The sequence below is a fragment of the Schistocerca gregaria genome, chromosome 6 (genome assembly GCF_023897955.1).
Source record: "Schistocerca gregaria isolate iqSchGreg1 chromosome 6, iqSchGreg1.2, whole genome shotgun sequence".
Taxonomy (NCBI): domain Eukaryota; kingdom Metazoa; phylum Arthropoda; class Insecta; order Orthoptera; family Acrididae; genus Schistocerca; species Schistocerca gregaria.
Window position 1 is genome coordinate 452,923,020 of NC_064925.1, and position 18,241 is coordinate 452,941,260.

An 18,241-nucleotide genomic window follows, 5' to 3' on the forward strand; every position below is an offset into this window, starting at 1 on the left:
AGGTACCCCTCACATTATCTATTACCTATAAAACACTCTCTTACGACGGATTAACTTAGCTTTACCGCTCCATAAACCAAATCTACACATTCGATTTAAAGTTTTCTCATTGAAAGAAATCGTGCTCAGTCAGTCTTATTCCGCTAGCATCAAGAACGTACTAGGGTACTCCCTACCAAAGGTAAAAGCTTACGTAGCTTCTAACTTCAGTCAATTACTCTTCATTTACATGGCTGTCAGTCATAGGGCGCGACCTTCCACTCATCTGTGACCAGTAACCTAGCAAACATTTACTTGGAATATAATTAAATAGCTAATGCGAAGGAAATGTTAGAAAATGCGAGAAATACAATAAAAATAACCTTCACGTATAGTCGAGGGTGACAATTCACCAGGTAAATGGTTGTGATGAATGTTTCTAGCGGCATACTGGCTGGCGCAGAGCTGCGCGACACGCCCCCGCAGGCCTACGTGTCGCGGGCCACGACGAGCCTATCCTTGACACAGAGGCGGAGGCAGGTTCCCGTTCCTCAATTAGAGAACTCGCACTCAGCCAACCGACCTAGTAGCACACTTGCTGTGATCACCTAGGCAACAAAAATTCCGGCGACACCGCCTTGCTACCCGAAACTGCTTCTCGATTACCAGCCACACTGGCTCAGAATTCTACATCGCCGCCAAACCTAACGCTATTTCGTTCGACGTAAACTATGATGGTGTAACGCTATCTTAAAGACGTGATAGTTTTATTAATAAAAACCTAGGCACTTTCATATTGCGAGAGAAGGTACGCCGCAATCTTGCATCTTCAGTGTAATCGCCAGGGTATGAAGTTTTCTCCCCCCTTTCGTAACACGTATTGAAAACATTGGAGGCAGTCCGAGTTTCTTCACAATGCCGCGGTTGCTGAAATTCTATTATATTCAAGGCCTTGGTGCTGTTCATCGAATCACTGGTCAATTACTGACGTTAAGGTAGTCACATGTCTACACAGGTTGCCCGAAGAGGAATTGTCAATATTCAGGGATATGGCACGAACTATGTCCTGAAGCAAGAAAGTCTAGAAACCAGCGGCTCTAAAATTTATACTTTAAGAGCTGTGAGCACTAAATCTTCGATACTGTGAAATAAACCTCTTCTACTACAAGCTCTTTCCTTTCCATACTTTGGGATGATGTAGTATGAGCCAAAAGAAAGAAAAAGTCAACTATGGGCTCTAAAATGCATACCATAAGAGCGATTTTTATTTTAAATTTTATTCTATTGGCTTTAAGTACGTGCCAATACAGCCATCTCAATAGTGGCACGCCAATTATGGCAATACAAATATCAGGACAACACAACAACCAGTGCTTAGGAGATATGAGCGCTTGTTAAGTGCTCACAGCTCTTATGGCATGCATTTTCAGAGTCCATGTTTACACAACCTTTTTGCTTGCAATGAACATTCCATACTGGGATATCCTGTATACGCTATTACAATGGCTGAATAAGTAACGACAGGTATGGTGCTCAGGCCGGTATTTCATGTTTCTTTGTCAAAACTGATATGTCAAATATTTATGTCAAGGAAATTTGATCGTGTAATAGCCAACTTTGAAATCTCGACAGCCGTCAAATAAATATGCTCAAATCTAGAGCCTCGCCGTAGATTTGTCATAAAAGTAGTTCGTCTTCTGTTCACTGCAATGTGAAATGTAACCGCTTGGAGTGCTGGTGTCGCTACAGCTATCTGGCATTCTGTAGCGTATTTGTAAACATGCTTCAAAATCGGTGTGATCATTTTTTTTTGAACAAAACTACTCCGATTAGGGAGGGGAGGTGTGTGTGTGTGTGTGGGGGGGGGGGGAGGGGGAGACAAGAAACACAGTGCATGCTATGAATTGTGTGTTGATGAGCAGGTAGAATTTGATGCAGGCGACATCTGTCCAAAATCACTACTACAGCCATCCACCACTAGATCTGGATACATCCAGGTAGCTTTTCAGCAAGCGGGAATAGAGGATGTGGTCACACACCAAAATTTAAAAAAAAAATCATCTTTCTTAGCTTTGAATTCTACTTTGTCTATTTTTGAACTCTGGATGCCACAAGTTCAAAAGCACTTATCGGTTTCCTGTTTTTTTTTAAATTTTGTGTCGTTGTTGGAACACTAATTCCATTTATTCAAAAATAAAAAGTTCTTATTGCTCATACTGTATCAAGAAATCCCAGTGCCACAGTTTGCCTGTCTTTCACGGGTATACCATTTCTCGAGAGAGTATTCTGTTTTGTAATATGGGAAGCCCCTTGACTGAACTAATTCTGAAAGCCACTTTCAGCCAGTCGTAAGTTGACTTTACGTCCTCCACTTGCAGCTCTCGTAACAAACTTTGCCGAATGATTTTATTATCTCGACGTAATACCTATGGCTTCAAGTATGTTTCCTTTTTTCGCTGCTTTTATTCCAATTATACGCACAATGCAACTGTGGTACTACTAACTGCAGTGCATAATAAGTTGTTACCCGCTATGACGAAATTTGACGAAAAGTATGACGACAGTGTAATACCTCTTTTCCGCGCCACGTCAAAGACCTTTGTCAAAGAAATTTGATGGTGTAATACCGGTCTTAACAATACCAGTTTCTGTGGAGGTCATAGCCGCAGCGTCCCTGGGAACAGCACGGTGTGGTGCGTGAACTATGTTGAAAGGTCCCCTTTGTCGGTGGGCCAAAGATTCACCAACCCCACTCTGTTAACGTAGTTCCATAGGGCTTTCACAAGCTCACAGTTACGGCGACTTTCTTCGCACTAAAGAACCAGTTTTTTGAGTTCCGTCAATAGCCAGCAATCCCTCTACACCCAGAATTCCAGCGTGTAGCGTACGCGTGGCCCCCACATCCCCCCGGCTCGGCGCAGTACTCACCTTGGACAGCTTCTCGCCCTCGTGGTGCGGCAGCAACGTGCGCAGCGACTGGAAGCCGGCGTTGATGCTCTGCATGCGGCGGCGCTCGTTCGAGTTGGCGATCTCGCGCCGAATGCGCTTCTCCTGCTCCATGTGGCTGGTACAGGGGGACGACGCCCGCTCGCTCAGCCTGCAAACAGCCGCCACCTCAGCGCCCGGCTCCACTCCGGGGATCTACTCGGCGCCTGATGCACCTCCGTGCTCAGAGCGCCGCACCACTGCCTCTGTAAACAGTGGGGCTACTAACTTAACCAACTCTTTACCGCTTCACGAACTCAACCTACTCATTCATTTCGTCGGCAAAAACGTAATGATTCGCGAGATAAATTGTGGCGACATTTCCCAACACGATGAGTAAAACGACGCGTTTAACATATTCCCCAGCCACGCCAGTGTCCTACTGTCAAGGCAGCTGTCTCCGGCCTGGACATAATGCACCAGTCCTCCCGTAATCCTCCCAAATGAATTGTGGAGGCGGCCTCGAGAGAGAGAGAGAGAGAGAGAGAGAGAGAGAGAGAGAGAGAGAGAGAGAGAAAATTTTCTCAAAATATCAGGTGTTTTACAGTACCAGTTTCGGAATGAAATTTTTGAAACTACCTGACAAGAGACAGAATTTTACAGTCTAGTGTCATCAGCACCAGCGGGAAATTACCTACTTGAGCTACCGAATCTGAACGGTCAAAGGATCTGAACGCTGAAAAAACTTTCGCAGACCTCTTGAGAGAAATCTTTCGCCTGTAATCCTGGGTGTTGGAAGTCGTCGGCTCTCTGCTTAGCAGGTGCTGATTCGAGAGTAATGAGGTGTTGATTTCTGGTTCAGACATTTAGTGATGTACCTTGATCCAGGAAGCATTTCCACCAATACACTGTAAACAGAATTAGTAAGTAAAGGCTTATTCTTATTAAATTCCATACCTGTTATTCTATGTGAGCGTTGGGTCTCACCGAGTGCGCACATGTTAAATTGGCACAGGCCATAAATTCCATTCACTTCTGTCGAAATTTGAGAGTGATATCGTGCCCTACTGACGCTTTTATTCGTGTTTTGGTGGTTGTGTGGAGCATCGGCGGAAGATGCTACGACTCAGCTGGAGGCGGTGTGTTAACTGCCTGCGGTGTGCATTTTAGTTAAGTAACTACAGTACTTTCAATTACAAATTCTGGAGTTGCAGAACCCAACTCTTTGTCTCGTGGACCGAAACGAAGTTGGCGATCATATTAGACTGATTAAGAGTGCAGCAAATGTGATACACCCACTTCACCGAGGACACGTGGCATGCTATGGAATCCCTCTGAGCATATGTCGCCCTCGTTGCTGCCTGTGGAAAATTATCAAATGCACGTTATGAAATGCGTGGGAATTTCATGTGAACTACAGACTGCCGTCTGGCGATATCTGCGACGCACTGCAATACAGAGACTACCAGATAGCGAGACGTACCCGCAATCTAACTGTCTTTGGCTCGAGGCCACTGGAAAAGGTACGGTTATTCAAACCAATGAGAAGTTAGCATCCTATAACATGAAACCTTAGCCCCGATGGAAATTCTAACACGCCTACACCTCGACTTTGACAGCAGAATGATGTGTCCCACTTCGGAAGATGCGAACAACAGATCGTCACGGGTGAGGTCCGAAGCTAGATTATTGGTACAGGACTTTGCGGGCTCCTTAAAGGCAACCGAAGCTCGGCTACAAACTGCGCTTGTGCTGTTTAAATAAATAATTTCGACCACAGTCTGTAACAAATATGAATTTTTATTCGGGTGTACCACACAATCATAATATATGTAAATATAACGCAACTTGCTCTGATCAAATGTATTATCAATACACGCTAGAGGAACTGTCAGGGTACCATATTTTATGTTGCGAGACAGTGTCAACAGAAGCTTCATTGATTGGCAACAGGTGTTTTCGCCGATAAAACGCTATGCTTCAAGACAAAATTGTCGCTATAACACTTCGTTGATAAAAACCATGCTGCTAGTGAAGAAAATGGTCAAATCCTATTCTCGTGTTGAATTACCGGGCTGTGACATGCACTGCAGTTGATTTCCTTCTTAGCAAATGTTTACGTTTTTCGTTTCCTACTGTACCAATTCAAGCTAAGTGGTACTTCTGGCGCCAATACGAAACAATTTTGGTTGTACCAGCGACGAATCCCATGCTATTTACTCTAAGAGGGTGTGCTGAAAAGTTAATACCTCCGAATTTATGTGAAGAGTTCGACCAATTCTGGAGCACAGTGCTTCAGTATGACAATGCTAGACCCCACACGAGCACTGCGGGAACTGCAACAATCCGACGCCTTGGGCTCACTGTCACCGAGCATTAGGGCCGTTGTTAAGGGGTTTTGCCGCACTAGACGAGAACTGAAAAATGACACCCCTCCCCTCCTTTTACATCATTGGTTTCCTCGATGATCCCTTCCCCACTCATCACCACCAACATGCAACGGATCAATAATGCGAATCTCGTTTTATAACAGTTTCATTAGAGTGACTAGAAGTCCTCATTGTCTCGGGACTGTCCTCAGTTTTCATCCTTGTCCTCAGGCCATTTAAAATTACCTGAGAACAACAAATGTCCTCATTTCTTACTGTTGTCCTCAATTCCTGAAATTTCCCAAAACAACAAATAGATTTCCTGTTTTTTTCTCATTTGCTGAATCTTTTCGCTGGTTGATTTGAAATAAACCTTTTCCGCACCAGACGGCCGCCTAGTCTTGCCTAATGGTAGAAATGGCCCTGCCGTCGACTTTCATCTGTTTCCAAAATTTACAGAAATCCTTCGACGGCTGAACTCTAGATAGCGATAAAGCGGTGCAAGCAGAGGCGAGGTTGTGGCTCCGCCAACAAAGTCAAACATACTGCAGTGACTGCATCAATAAATTGGTCTGTCGCTAAGAGACAGGTGTTCGTCGTCAGGGTGATTATGTTGAGAAATAAATATGGAGATATGAAGAATAAAGATGTGGAATGTTAGTATAGTTTTATCAACGGAGCTTAAAAGAGTTTTCACATAAAAAATGGTTGGCATTTTTCAGCACGCCCTCGTAATAGTTATGTTGTCTCTTTAAGACAAGCGACCAATCTATCAGTGATGTGCGAAAATGTGCTTGTCGCTAGGGCCTCCCGTCCGGTAGACTGGCTTCTCGGTGCAAGTGTACTCAGATGACGCCACTATGGCGAACTGCGTGTCGCTAAGGATGAAATGATGATGAAGAGAGCATAACATCCAGAACCCGATCGGAGAAAATCCTCGACCCGGCAGGGAATTTAAGCCGGGCCTCTCGCACGGCATTCTGCCGCGCTGACCACTCAGCTATGGAGGCGAACTGTCCAAAAGGCATTATGGAGTTCTTTGGGACACTATTTCACGTGGTCCGACACACACTACTGTTGGATGAATACGTCCACAAATGCCAAATATTCTCCCTGAAGCAAGATACCTTTCGCCTCGAGAACGAAACAACGACACGCCTACAAATAGTTATCTGAGCAGAAGAGCAGCGTCAGTGCCGGTGGTGTGTTCAAGCCGCCACAGGCACGGCCCGTCATTCCCAGGGCGGCAGCGTCCGCCACGGGGGCGGGCTGGGAGCTTTCTCTGGGGAAAGCGGAGACGCGGCGGCGGGCTGGCGTTACGTAAAACGGCGCGGCGCGGCCGTGCGGTGAGTCAGGCGCGCGCGGGCGCCGTATTTATAGCCAACGCTCGGCCGCGCCGCCGGCCACAAGGCCGTCTGGCCGCCATGTTGCGGCTGCCGCTTATCTCGGCCCCGCGCGTCCCACGCGTACGAGCTGCTCCTACCCGCGCCTCCATCCGCGCCGTGGGCAACAGACGGTTCCGGCAAACCTCACACTTGTCTCCATACTCAAGCTTGATCCAGAAATCTAAATCATGTATGAAGCAGTCCAAATGGCAAAATGATGCCAATAACTAAATGTTCGATGAATCTCACCGTCTAATCGCCACACGATTTTTCCGCCGAAGCTTTTATCATCTGCAACGATCGAAATAATGTTCGGACCATTGTTATCAGTACGAGAATGTGCAGGAGCTTTATTCCTCGAAGATAAAATCCATACGTATCTGGTGAACAACTGGCCTGGATGTCATTTACCAACAAGGATTAATGTTTCTCAGATGCCTTTGTCTTACCTTACTGACTTATTATCTGTCAACCAAAGGGAACATATCGTTACGAATGATTTACCAGTCAAATTTTTGGGTGATGCAGATTATAACATGTAGCAAACAGTCATCAAAATAAAGTTACCCTGAAGAGTTATCAAAATAAAATTACCCTGAAGATTAAAGTATGAGAAGAAAAAGATTTAATTAGTATGCAGGAGAGCTTCTCTTCGGTGAAAACGTTGGAATCGGTAACCACTGATGTCTACGTGACGCTTGAGCACGGTTTCTAGAAGTATTCACGAACAGTTGCAAACACTTCTCGTGGCAGTTTTATTTTGGGTACCTCGAATTGTATGCGCAAAGTTGACACTCGGCGCGGTGGCTGATGGGAGCAACTGCAAAGGCGTTTCCCATTTACAGCCGCTCCCATCGGTCAGCACGCCGAGTGTCAACTTATGCTTGCGTGATTCATACGCATTTACTGCGAGCTTATATCCAGTTACACGAACTCTAACATAAAACACAAATTACTCTTCATTTTCGTCCTCCATGTCATCACAAATTCTTTCTCGAATACTTCGAAATATGATAAGTTACGAAGGAAGCGACCGATGTCTAGAAACTTAAAAGGACACTTTCCTGACTAAGTCAACATTTTGTTCGGTACGACGCCTTTAGGGAACAATCAGTTTGCCACCAATGTGTGTGTGTGTGTGTGTTTTTTTTTTTTTACTTGGTGGGTGGGCCAGTGACAAAACATCGCATAGGCAACAAATCCAATCACACAAAATAATGTGTGATTAGTAGAGGGGAGTCTGATGGCAGTACGCTACCGCAATTCGCCGTGCCAAATTAAATACCGATATTGAAACGCAGTTGATGTTAAATAGTGTGTCATTAATTTAATTTGAGACACAGTAACAGACTTAATCTAGTTCCATTTAAAATGCCCACATTTCAAGCGAAATATTGTCGCCTTTTTTTCATCTGTTAGTTACTGCTCTGTTAAGTTTTCGCAGAATGTAATGACCAGTAGTTATAAAGCGCACCATCGTAACGACGTAGAAGAAAAATCACCTCCACTGAAATTCTATGCACGGAAATTTTTAATCTGTTCTCAACGCTGTGTGTGAGGGCGCGCCTATGGTCCTATTTTCGCATCACAGCTGTTAACCACCTTGGTCAGGGATTCACCGAAGAGCCGAATATTAGGCAAGCACTAGTGAGCATACCGATGTTTCTCCCCTTCTGCGCTTTCCTGTCGAGCACTCGGACAGACGTGCTTCTGGATTCTCGAGCCGTAGCGCAGGTGCTTCGCGCACCTGCCGCGGCAAGCGCCCTACCGGGCCCGCGACGCGACGCCGCAGCCACGAGGCGCTGCCGCGAGGCCGCAACGACGCGTCCTCGACACACATTCGCCCGTCTCCGCCTTCCCTACGGGTCTGCCAGACAGACTCCAATATTTCAACCATCGCCGTCGTAATACGTGCCCGCGGCAAATAAGGCACCGTTCAGGCCTCTCATTTTAAGGGCAGGTCTTCCCAACGAGAAGTTAACTTACTTCCACGAAACCCGCTTTCAGATGTCGCCGGAATCGTGGCCTGAAAAGGCGAGAGATCAATTTGTAAACCTTAGCCTCCACCTATCAAAAGTTGGTACTAGAAGCAACATTTCGCTGTTTCCTCCCTCCCTCTGAAATGCTGTCATAGGCCACGCGAACGACAGCTACCAGAAACTACTAAGCGGCACCAGGATGGTGATAGTGAGCTCGTTATTTTAGTTGACGAGGTTATGCTTATTGACAAATTATTTGGAACCACCGATGATACGCACGGTGTCCCAGCAGGAATGGCCAATATTCTGTAATACGCCAGGAACGATCATCAGAAGAAGAATACGGAGTAGGAGTAGTAGTAGTAGTAGCATACCTCAAGAACTATGAACACTTTTTCATCGTCGCTACAATGAATCATCTCTTCTAATGCAGAAGTGTTCGTGGCTCTTAAAACTGAGCATTTTAGAGCCCGCGTATACGTGACTATGCTTCGAATGATCGATCCCGTCATATCCCAGAAAACTGACTATTCATCCTGGGACTCCGCGTATAAAGCAGTTCCTTAATATATTACTTGGTTGGTCCTAATGGTACCAACTTTTAACTGTAAAATGATCCACGCAACACTAATTCTGCTTCAACACCAGTGGCTTAATTTGAAAGTGCTGTTTGAGGAGGCAGTCTGTCATCTTCCTGAGTAGTACCTTGGACTTTTACCAATGTCTTATTGCTATATGTACTTAGTATTGGAACATCAAAATAAACTTTCTGTACTGACAGGGTTGTTGATGGATACTGCAGCAACAGTGCATTCCATGATGTGCACATCCAATGAAAATTTTTGTGCCTTTCACTATTCTGACACTATTCGATGGAGTAATGATCACGACTTTGGATAAAAACATACAAGTCTTGTATTTACATAGATACCTGTTCTCTCAAACGAAATCGCTGCATCAGTTCCTCAGAAACACACAGTAACCGCCAAAGTGACAGTTTATTGACAAATTCACCCAATATTTATCGTCTTCTCACTTACAGGATCTTTTTATCCGATTGTGGCTGCGGGCAGAGCGACGGGACACGGTTTTAAACTCAGACTGTGGCACTAGGTTTAGTGTCTTTAGAAGGTGCCTTTTCATTTCATTATAGTCAGGTGGGGAATATTTCTAGTGTCACGTACGATGGTGCTAGTTCAACTCTGTGGCACAGTTGTCCACTACAGTGTACAGCTGTTGATGTCCCTTTGGCGTTTTTTTATCAGTTTTCACGCTGCAAATGTACGCAAAAGTAGACCTATAAGAAATATATCCAACTATACGCATTACCAATCACAGCGAATCTAGCAAAATAAAGATGGATACTGCGTTATTTACTAAATATTTGCCTCTGTTTCTTTGGCCGGGATTTTGACTTATTTTCAGATCGACATGCAATACCCGTTGTCTCGTCAACGATTCTCTCTTCAATCGGACAAGTGGCCAAATGACTGGTACTTGAAGCGTGATCACTTGAACGACGAAGAGCTGCTACAGGGAAACAAACTGCCATACGACAAAATGTTGGGTAACGTTGCTATTTTCCTGTCTTCCTCCGAATTTTAAAAAGATCTATCCAACCGGCTATAGGGGCCTACCACTTATTAGGGGACTCAGATCCACTGTGCAACGGCACTTACAGACAGATCTGAAAAACAATAAGCAACAAAAGACCTTAGAACTGATTTGGGATCGATGTCCGGACCTTCAGACTTGCAGTCTTACACTGACCAGCGTGCCATGTATCAGTTCGTTTCCCACTTCGTCTTCGTAACAAATATAGGTGAAAACCTCGAATTTCGCGAAGCTGATATTTAACTTGGCACCTGACATCTACGACGGTAGCGAAAGCCCATTATGCACGACCACAAAGTATTTAACCAATTGGGCACACACCATCGCCAGCAGTATAGGATGCTGATATGTAAACTCACGCACAGCAATCTATACGTACGTAGTCATTATCTCGCCTTTACCAAAAGCACGCAGACGATTAGTCTAGGACTATCTACGAGTAACTACGATTGTTGGGGACGCCATCAGAGAATGGCACACAGTTCGATGACAGCTACGAGAATGACCTCGTGCCCCCTAAATGTCAATGTCTTCCTAAGGGAAGTATGGGTGCACGGCTAAACTGAAGAAACCCAAGTGGCACATGCCGACATAGGACTGCACCAATAACTGTAAAACTGGTTTGGGTAATTATTTTCCGTTGCGGTATGAAAGTTTCACGAAAATGGACACTCCTCTACGCCTAACATCAATACGTCCAAGAACGACGGCGAGTCTTCGAGATATAAAAATTGATATGTATTCTGGGTGGCTACTGCAATTAGAAGAAAAAAATTCCCTTAGAGTTCCATGTATGGTGTGGAAGATGTTACAAGAAGCTCCTGCAAAACTAATGGTGAGCGAGTCGTGGTGGTGGTTTGAGGGTCTAAACAGTGACGACTTCTTTCCTCTCGGCTGTCGTACAGCCAACGATTAAATTTAGAATGATTAAAACTTTTAAATATTAAATTCTTTCAAAATTTGCAATTTCAAAAGCTAAATTAAATTCCAATGTGAGGTTAAAAGCACGGGATTCCTTGACATCTGATTTTTCCATGTGAAATTTAAGTCCCCGTTAATGCCGGGTTTTTCAGAAAGCCAACCTGGTATTATCTTCTATTTTTAACGACGAAATTTCTAATGAGTAAATTTGGGGACTAGTACTGGAGACAAAACTTCAAACACAATTATGTAGAATTCAATTCACGGATTCGCACACGGTAGGTCCCATTGCAAATGCTTACGCCGAAATGACAACCATATCTAACAGACTGTCTTTGAAAGCACAGCGGAACAACACGCCTTACGATCAAATCCCATTAACATTTTGCTGCACCCACTGGAATGGACGGCAAGCATGGTGCCGCTGGTCGGACAGACCTGAGTCCGCTTACAACGCACGCGCGCCACCAACAAACGCCCCGACCTGGGCCAAGCGGTACCAGCCGCCTGGCTTCACAGTGGAATGCAGCCCGAGCATACCGCTGTCGTCTCCGATGGCAGTGACCTTGACTACAGGGTCCCCGTATCACTGCTTGAAATTATCGTAACAGCTCCAGTTAGTCTCAAGCTCCGTTTAGACATAGTAGGCTGTTCGCGAGTATTTAAAATCATCAGATCCCACTTTTCTACATAACACAGATCCAAAACCGAAGTGTTGCAAACGTACGAAAACAACGGAGAAATTAAAACTGTCGCCCTTACAGTTCTCCATGAAGAGGCAAGAAGTAACCCCGCAGGTCGTCTTTATAGTTCCAATACCGGCGTTAAAACAGCACATCCTACATTTGGAAACCGTCAATGAATTGGACAAGGCAAGTCGATACTGTGGTAGAGAGCTACATATGTACTTCATAGAACCAATATTACTAGCAGGTGCACAATTTTAATTCCGGCTACATGTAGTATTCTTAAACTACGAATGGAGAACAGGTAACGGACACCAACTGCCGTGGTTTCTCAATACAGGGCTGCCGAATGGGTCAATCTGAGCAGCACCGAGCAAAAAGTATTGTCTTCATTCTAGGATTAAGCTTATTTACGTCTTAGTGTACTTTACATTTAATTATGTTTTTTCAAAGTATTACCACAAGAGCTAACCAACAAAACGGTTCGAAACTGGAAACATGACTTAGGCACCATCAGTACAACTACCTATCCAACACAAATTGCCACAGGAGCGATCATCATGAAGAGGTTCAACTAAAACACAGCTGGCATGCAGCTTTTAATTCCGCAGTGCGTGTGACAATAACGAATCGTTCGTGCAATGATGAAAGAAACAATTTCAAAATCTGAATGTTCACATAGTACATAATCCAAATCACGATGGGGCTTCTAACTAATGCGCCTTTCGACTATCAGGCGAAGAGACATTACTACCGTTCCGTTGAGACTTATTTAGTAAGAATGGCTTTATACATAAAGCAGCATACTACAGGACCGAATTGCGGCGCATTTTCTTTGTGGCACAAATAACACGCAAACAGACGTACCGCTACCCTGCCATAGAGAAAGGTACAGCATGTAAACGTAAAAATGACGCAGCCGACAGATTGCGCTAAAAACATGCAGACAATGTGCTACCCCTAACACAAGCATAATTTGTTTACAGGGCAGGACGGCAGTCAGCTGCGACATTGCATGTGTTACACAAATCAGTATTCGGCTCGGCAATTCCCTTGTCAGCCTTATTTTCGAAAGCACAGGTATTTAGAAACCTCAGGGTTTGCTTCTAACAGAATTCAACGATCACCTTCATGAAAATACCTTAAGTACCTAATGGGCCACACACACACGCGTCAAAAGCTAGGCATTCATAGACAGTGGGCACAGAGGTAATATTTATAAATAATTCAATAAAGCCGTATTCTCATACATCTCTACGGATTGAAAAACAAAATTTATAACTTATGCAACACAATCATCTGTGTATGAGTTGTATCTCCGGTTTGTCATTACGAGTGTCAGTACATTTCTTAACTTAGGTTTCAACGAAATCCACTAATATTAAAAACAGCATATATAGATAAATTAATATTAAAAATAGCAATTAACTATCGAGTAGCCATGTCACTGTATAATAAAATTGGATGTAAAAAATGAACTGGAAATTTTCAGAAAATTATCTGGGTAAAAGATCACTATAAAGACCAAAGCTTTCGTTAGACATAAAAAAATGTCATTCAGTTTGTCTGCAGATTTGGAGGCACAATTCATATTACGCCGAGCTGTAGTCAATACTACAAAAACCCACGTGGGTCTGTCCGCAATACGCAGGTGTAAAACTAAGTCTTATGACTGCCTGATGTGCGGGAAATCATAATCAGCTACACACAAAAATGACGTAGTTATCTTACATTAATAATACTCTATTATCATCTGACTACTGCAACATGGCGAGTTAAAATCAGCTGTGATGATTACCGGTACGCATGGCACAACACGTTCCTCCGTAATAGTCAAACGGCAAAGCGGCTTTATATTAAATCCCTACACTAGGTCTGTAAATTCAGTAATTCGCTCGGCAAATACGTTACACACATCTCCGATAATGTAACATTCAAACACATACACCAAGATTCGACATCTTCAACTTCAAAGAGACATACCGCCCACTCCCGCTATGGCGCGTCATATGGCGGGCGGTTTTGCTTACCTGCACAAACTGCCAATAACTTCCTTGTCTTGGTGTCGCAGTCCTTCTAAACAACGTTGCTCTTCACTCCGGTTAAATACTGACATATCTCGTATATCGACACTATTGTTGCCTATCAATTGTCTATGGCAATAAACGGAAAAAAGTTACACCTCTTGATCACAAATTCCTACGCCAAACCACACACGCAACGCCTCACGTTTTGTAATGGCGATCTTTGGCGGGAAACAGCTGAAGAGTTCACGTTCGTCACCGAATATTCATCCGCATCATACTTTGAAAGTGACAACACGTTCTCGAATACTGAATGAATTTCTTGCTTCAGTATGAACAAATATAGACTTTACTTCAACAAATAACATACATAAAGTCTCAACACGTTACAACTTCCATAAAAACATGGGAAACATACGGCACTACATTCCTCCGCCAACGGCATCGAGCGCGTATGACGACGGTGTTGCCGGGCTGGGCGGGAAGCAGGCGATAAACATCTGCCAGCTGTACCGGTCTGCTCTGCTAGACTGGGAATACAATGATGGTCGGGAAACAGTATTTGGAAGTAATAAAACGAGTTTTTTTTCGTGCAAACAGACAATTTATTATTTAAAATCACTGCCGAAAAATACGATGACTCACCTAACACCAAAAGAGACACATTATAATGGATACAATTATATATATATTTGATTTTAATAGTGGAATTTAACAAATGGCATTGGTCTCAATCCCTGTTTTCATTCACGCGATAAATAATCCAATGTAATCGATAGCATATATAACGAGCATCTACTGACCTAAGTATGAACTGAACGCTCCTGCCATCTAGCGGGTATCGTAGAATATCATCGCTGTGGACATGGCCTGCTCCCCGTGCGTTCATTTCGCATGATTGTAAGTGTCCATGTCCAATGAAAACACCCCGCACAATAAATCGTATATACTTTGGGAAAAAAGTTAGCCTTCGGTTGTTTTTTCAGTATCTTCTAGAAAAAAAATTCACAATACTGTTAACTGTATATCTGCCAGATCTGTTACTTAAATCAACATAAACCAAACATATTTTATGCAATCAGGTGGTATACCTGCATCAGAACAGTTTCATTAGTTGTCTATCGAAACGCTGTTGTAATTCAATAGCTGATCAGTAGACATAGGAACTTTTAGTACACTACAAACTTCACTGAAATAATTGGATAACCAACCTTTTTTGGTAATAAATATTTAAAATGCAAGATGCAAAGGTACATACCAAAGTTTTAATTTCAGTCAGTGTAACATGCAACCAATATGTTTCCTTGAGCCCAAAAACAGCTGAAAAATCCGAAAGAATGCATCATGGAATGCAAAGAGCTGGAAACATTTTGAGGCAGTGTCTGTAAGACACACAGGAAAATACAACAAAATATACACAAAAACTGTGGAAGGTAGAACTGCAAGAGACAGCAGGAACAGGAAATGCTTGTATTATCCACATTATCTGCATAAACAAATTTTTGTTTGGCAGGAAATGTGAGAATTATGTATAGAAATGTAATATAAAAGGCGCATAATTACCAAATGTCTTTTGTAGACATGCAATGTTAACTGAATGGTGAGGGAAAAAGTAAGATGATAATACACTCACCCACTATGACAATGCTTAGTTTAGTTGCATCAAAAGTACTGCATGTCTTACTTTTGGCAACAATAAGTAGTACGTGTAATTAAGAACCTTAAGTTTCATCAATTTGTCTGCAACATATATTAATCACGGTTAATAATGTCATGTCAGAGTTACTGGTGACTTAGTGTTCCTAAATCAAACAGTTCTTTCTCTCTCCAGTTTTTGTTACTATTATGGGTGTTCACTGACAAGATGGTGCCATTTTAGCAAAATATTTTTAAACTGTAAACTTGGTACTTATTTAATATCATTTCTTTCTTTGCAAGTATTCCAGTATTCATTGTGACCTATATTCTAGCATATTTATTTATCCAGCTATTGTCCCACATAAAAATGAATCCTGATTGCTTTCAGTTTCAAACGTAATTTGCCATTTATAATATTACCCTTGATGAGTGCAGGGTTATAAATACAAAATCAAAGTAATGCAGGAGTAATTCTAATGAATAATAAAATACAAATGTAGACAAGCTACTATCAATGGCACAGTTAACAGTCTGTCATAGCCAAGACAGAGATGAATCCACCACCAACCACAATAGTACAAGTTTATATGCCAACCAGATGAAGAGACTGAAAGAATGAGATAAAGGAAAGCATTCAGATAGTATGGGAGACAAAAAAGTCATTGTTTTTGGGGCCTGATAGTCAACAGTAGGAAAAGCAAAATACGGAAAGTTAGTCTGAGTATATGGACTGGAGGAAAGGATTGAAAGAGGAAGAGAAAGCTGCTTGGTAAAATTTTGCAGAATGCATAATTTAATTGTCACCAACACTTGGTTTAAGAATCACGAAATAAGGTTGTATCATTTGAAAAGATATGCAAACAACGGAAGATTTTAAATGGAGATTTCAGTTTAATATTTTAAACTGTACGACACTTCTAGGGTCACATGTGACCACATTTTATTTGTTATGAATTGTAGATTACAACTGAAGAAATTGAAAAAAATGTAGGAAATTATGAAGCTGGGACATGGATACATTGAAAGAACCAGAGGTTCAAATAGAGCCTTAGGAAATAATTGACTGAAGCAGGGTAAAGAAAAAAAAGTAGAAGATGAATTGGTGCCTCTGGGAGCTGAAGTACTGAAGGCAGCAGGTGATTAAATATGTAAAAAAAGACAAGGTCTAGTACAAAAGATCCTGAATTTAACGTGAAAAAGAAGGAAATACAAAAGTGCTGTAAGTGAAGCAGGCAATGTGGAATAAAGAACTCTAAAGTATGCAATTGACAGACTGCAAAATGGCTATGCAGGAATGGCTAGAGGACAAATACAAGGCTGTAGAAGCCTGTGTAATTACGGGAAAGATATAGACTGTTTACAGAAAAATTAAACGGGCCTTTGGTGGAAAGAAAAGCAGCTAAATGAATATCAAGAGCTCAGATGCTAAAATCAATCCTAGCCACAGGGGAGAAAGTTGGAAGATGGATGGAGTTTTTAAAGGGTCTGTACAAGGGAGATGAACTTGAAGGCAATATTATAGAAAGGGCAGAGGAGGTAGATGATATGGGAGATATGATGCAGCAATAAGAATTTTCAGAAAGACCTAAGTCAAAATAAGACCCATGGATAGATGACAATCCCTCAGAACTACTGCTATCTCTGGGAGAGTCAGGCATGTTCCAACTGGTGTGCAAGACATATGAGACAGGCGAAATAGCCTTATTCTTCAACAAGAATGTAGTATTTCCAGTTCCAAAGAAAGTATGTGCTAGAAGTGTATTATCAAACTATCAGTTTAATACGTCAAGACTGCAAAACACTAATGTGACTTCTTTACAGAAGAAGGGAAAGACTGGTAAAATCTGACCTCGGGGAAGTTCAGTTAGGATTCTGAAGAAATGTAAGAACATAGGAGGCAATAATGACTCTACGACTAATCTGAAGGTATTTGTCTTGAGTGTTGCCTTGTGTTGAAGTGAGATGTGGACAATTAACAGTTCACACAAGGCATGTATAGAAGCTTTTGAAACATGGTATTACAAAAGCATGCTGAAGATTAGGTACTGAATAGAATTGTGGAGAAAAGAAGTATGTGGCACATTTTTAGTAAGAGAAAGGATCAGCTGATAGGACACATTCTGAGACATAAAGGAATCATCAATTTAGTATTGGAGGGAAGTTTGTTTGTTTGTGTGTGTGTAGGTGGGTGGGGGGAGAGATTCAGAGATGTAGAAGCTTGCACAGGATAGAGTTGCATGGAGATCTGCATCAAAGCAGTCTTCAGACTGAAGACGACAACAACTATGAATCCTCTTAATTCATCTGCACCCTGTTCCACATGTCTACTAAGAGGACTTGTAATTTTGATCATGACCTAAAATATGCTATGTACTTGTGTGTAAAGATTAAAATATGCCTCAAGACAGCACAATACATCCAATATTAATCTATTACTACAATTAAGACTACATTATTATTTTCCTTCTATTCTCTAAAATACAATAAAAATATGAGTCTTTTTTAAGCCACATTTAGTCACTAGCTGTTAAGTTCCATGCTCGAAATTAACTAATTTGTAATAAATACATAAAACAATGTTTTAAAATATTCAATAAATAAAAAATTTAACAGTCCGCTTTTATTACACAAGTTATGTAATTTAAAGTGCTACCTCCACATTCAGTTTATAGTTTCCTATCAACATGTAAGATGATATATTTATAGGCACAGGCATTGATG

The 18,241-nt window shown here is 42.3% G+C and overlaps 1 protein-coding gene across 2 annotated transcripts in view; it reads right to left on the reverse strand.

Moving 5' to 3' along the window:
* The window catches only part of LOC126278349 (transcription factor AP-4), an 80,052-nt gene extending 65,582 nt beyond the window's left edge, over positions 1-14,470 (reverse strand). The window contains exons 1-2 of one of the 2 annotated variants that reach the window (XM_049978392.1): positions 13,889-14,470; positions 2,908-3,076 (exon numbers count right to left, since the gene is read on the reverse strand). In XM_049978392.1, coding sequence (XP_049834349.1) covers positions 2,908-3,076; positions 13,889-13,974 — 255 coding nt within the window. In that variant the 5' untranslated portion in view covers positions 13,975-14,470. Of the gene's footprint in view, positions 1-2,907; positions 3,077-13,841 lie in introns of both variants that reach the window. The other variant, XM_049978393.1, reaches the window with a different exon arrangement.
* Positions 14,471-18,241: the final 3,771 nt, after the last annotated feature.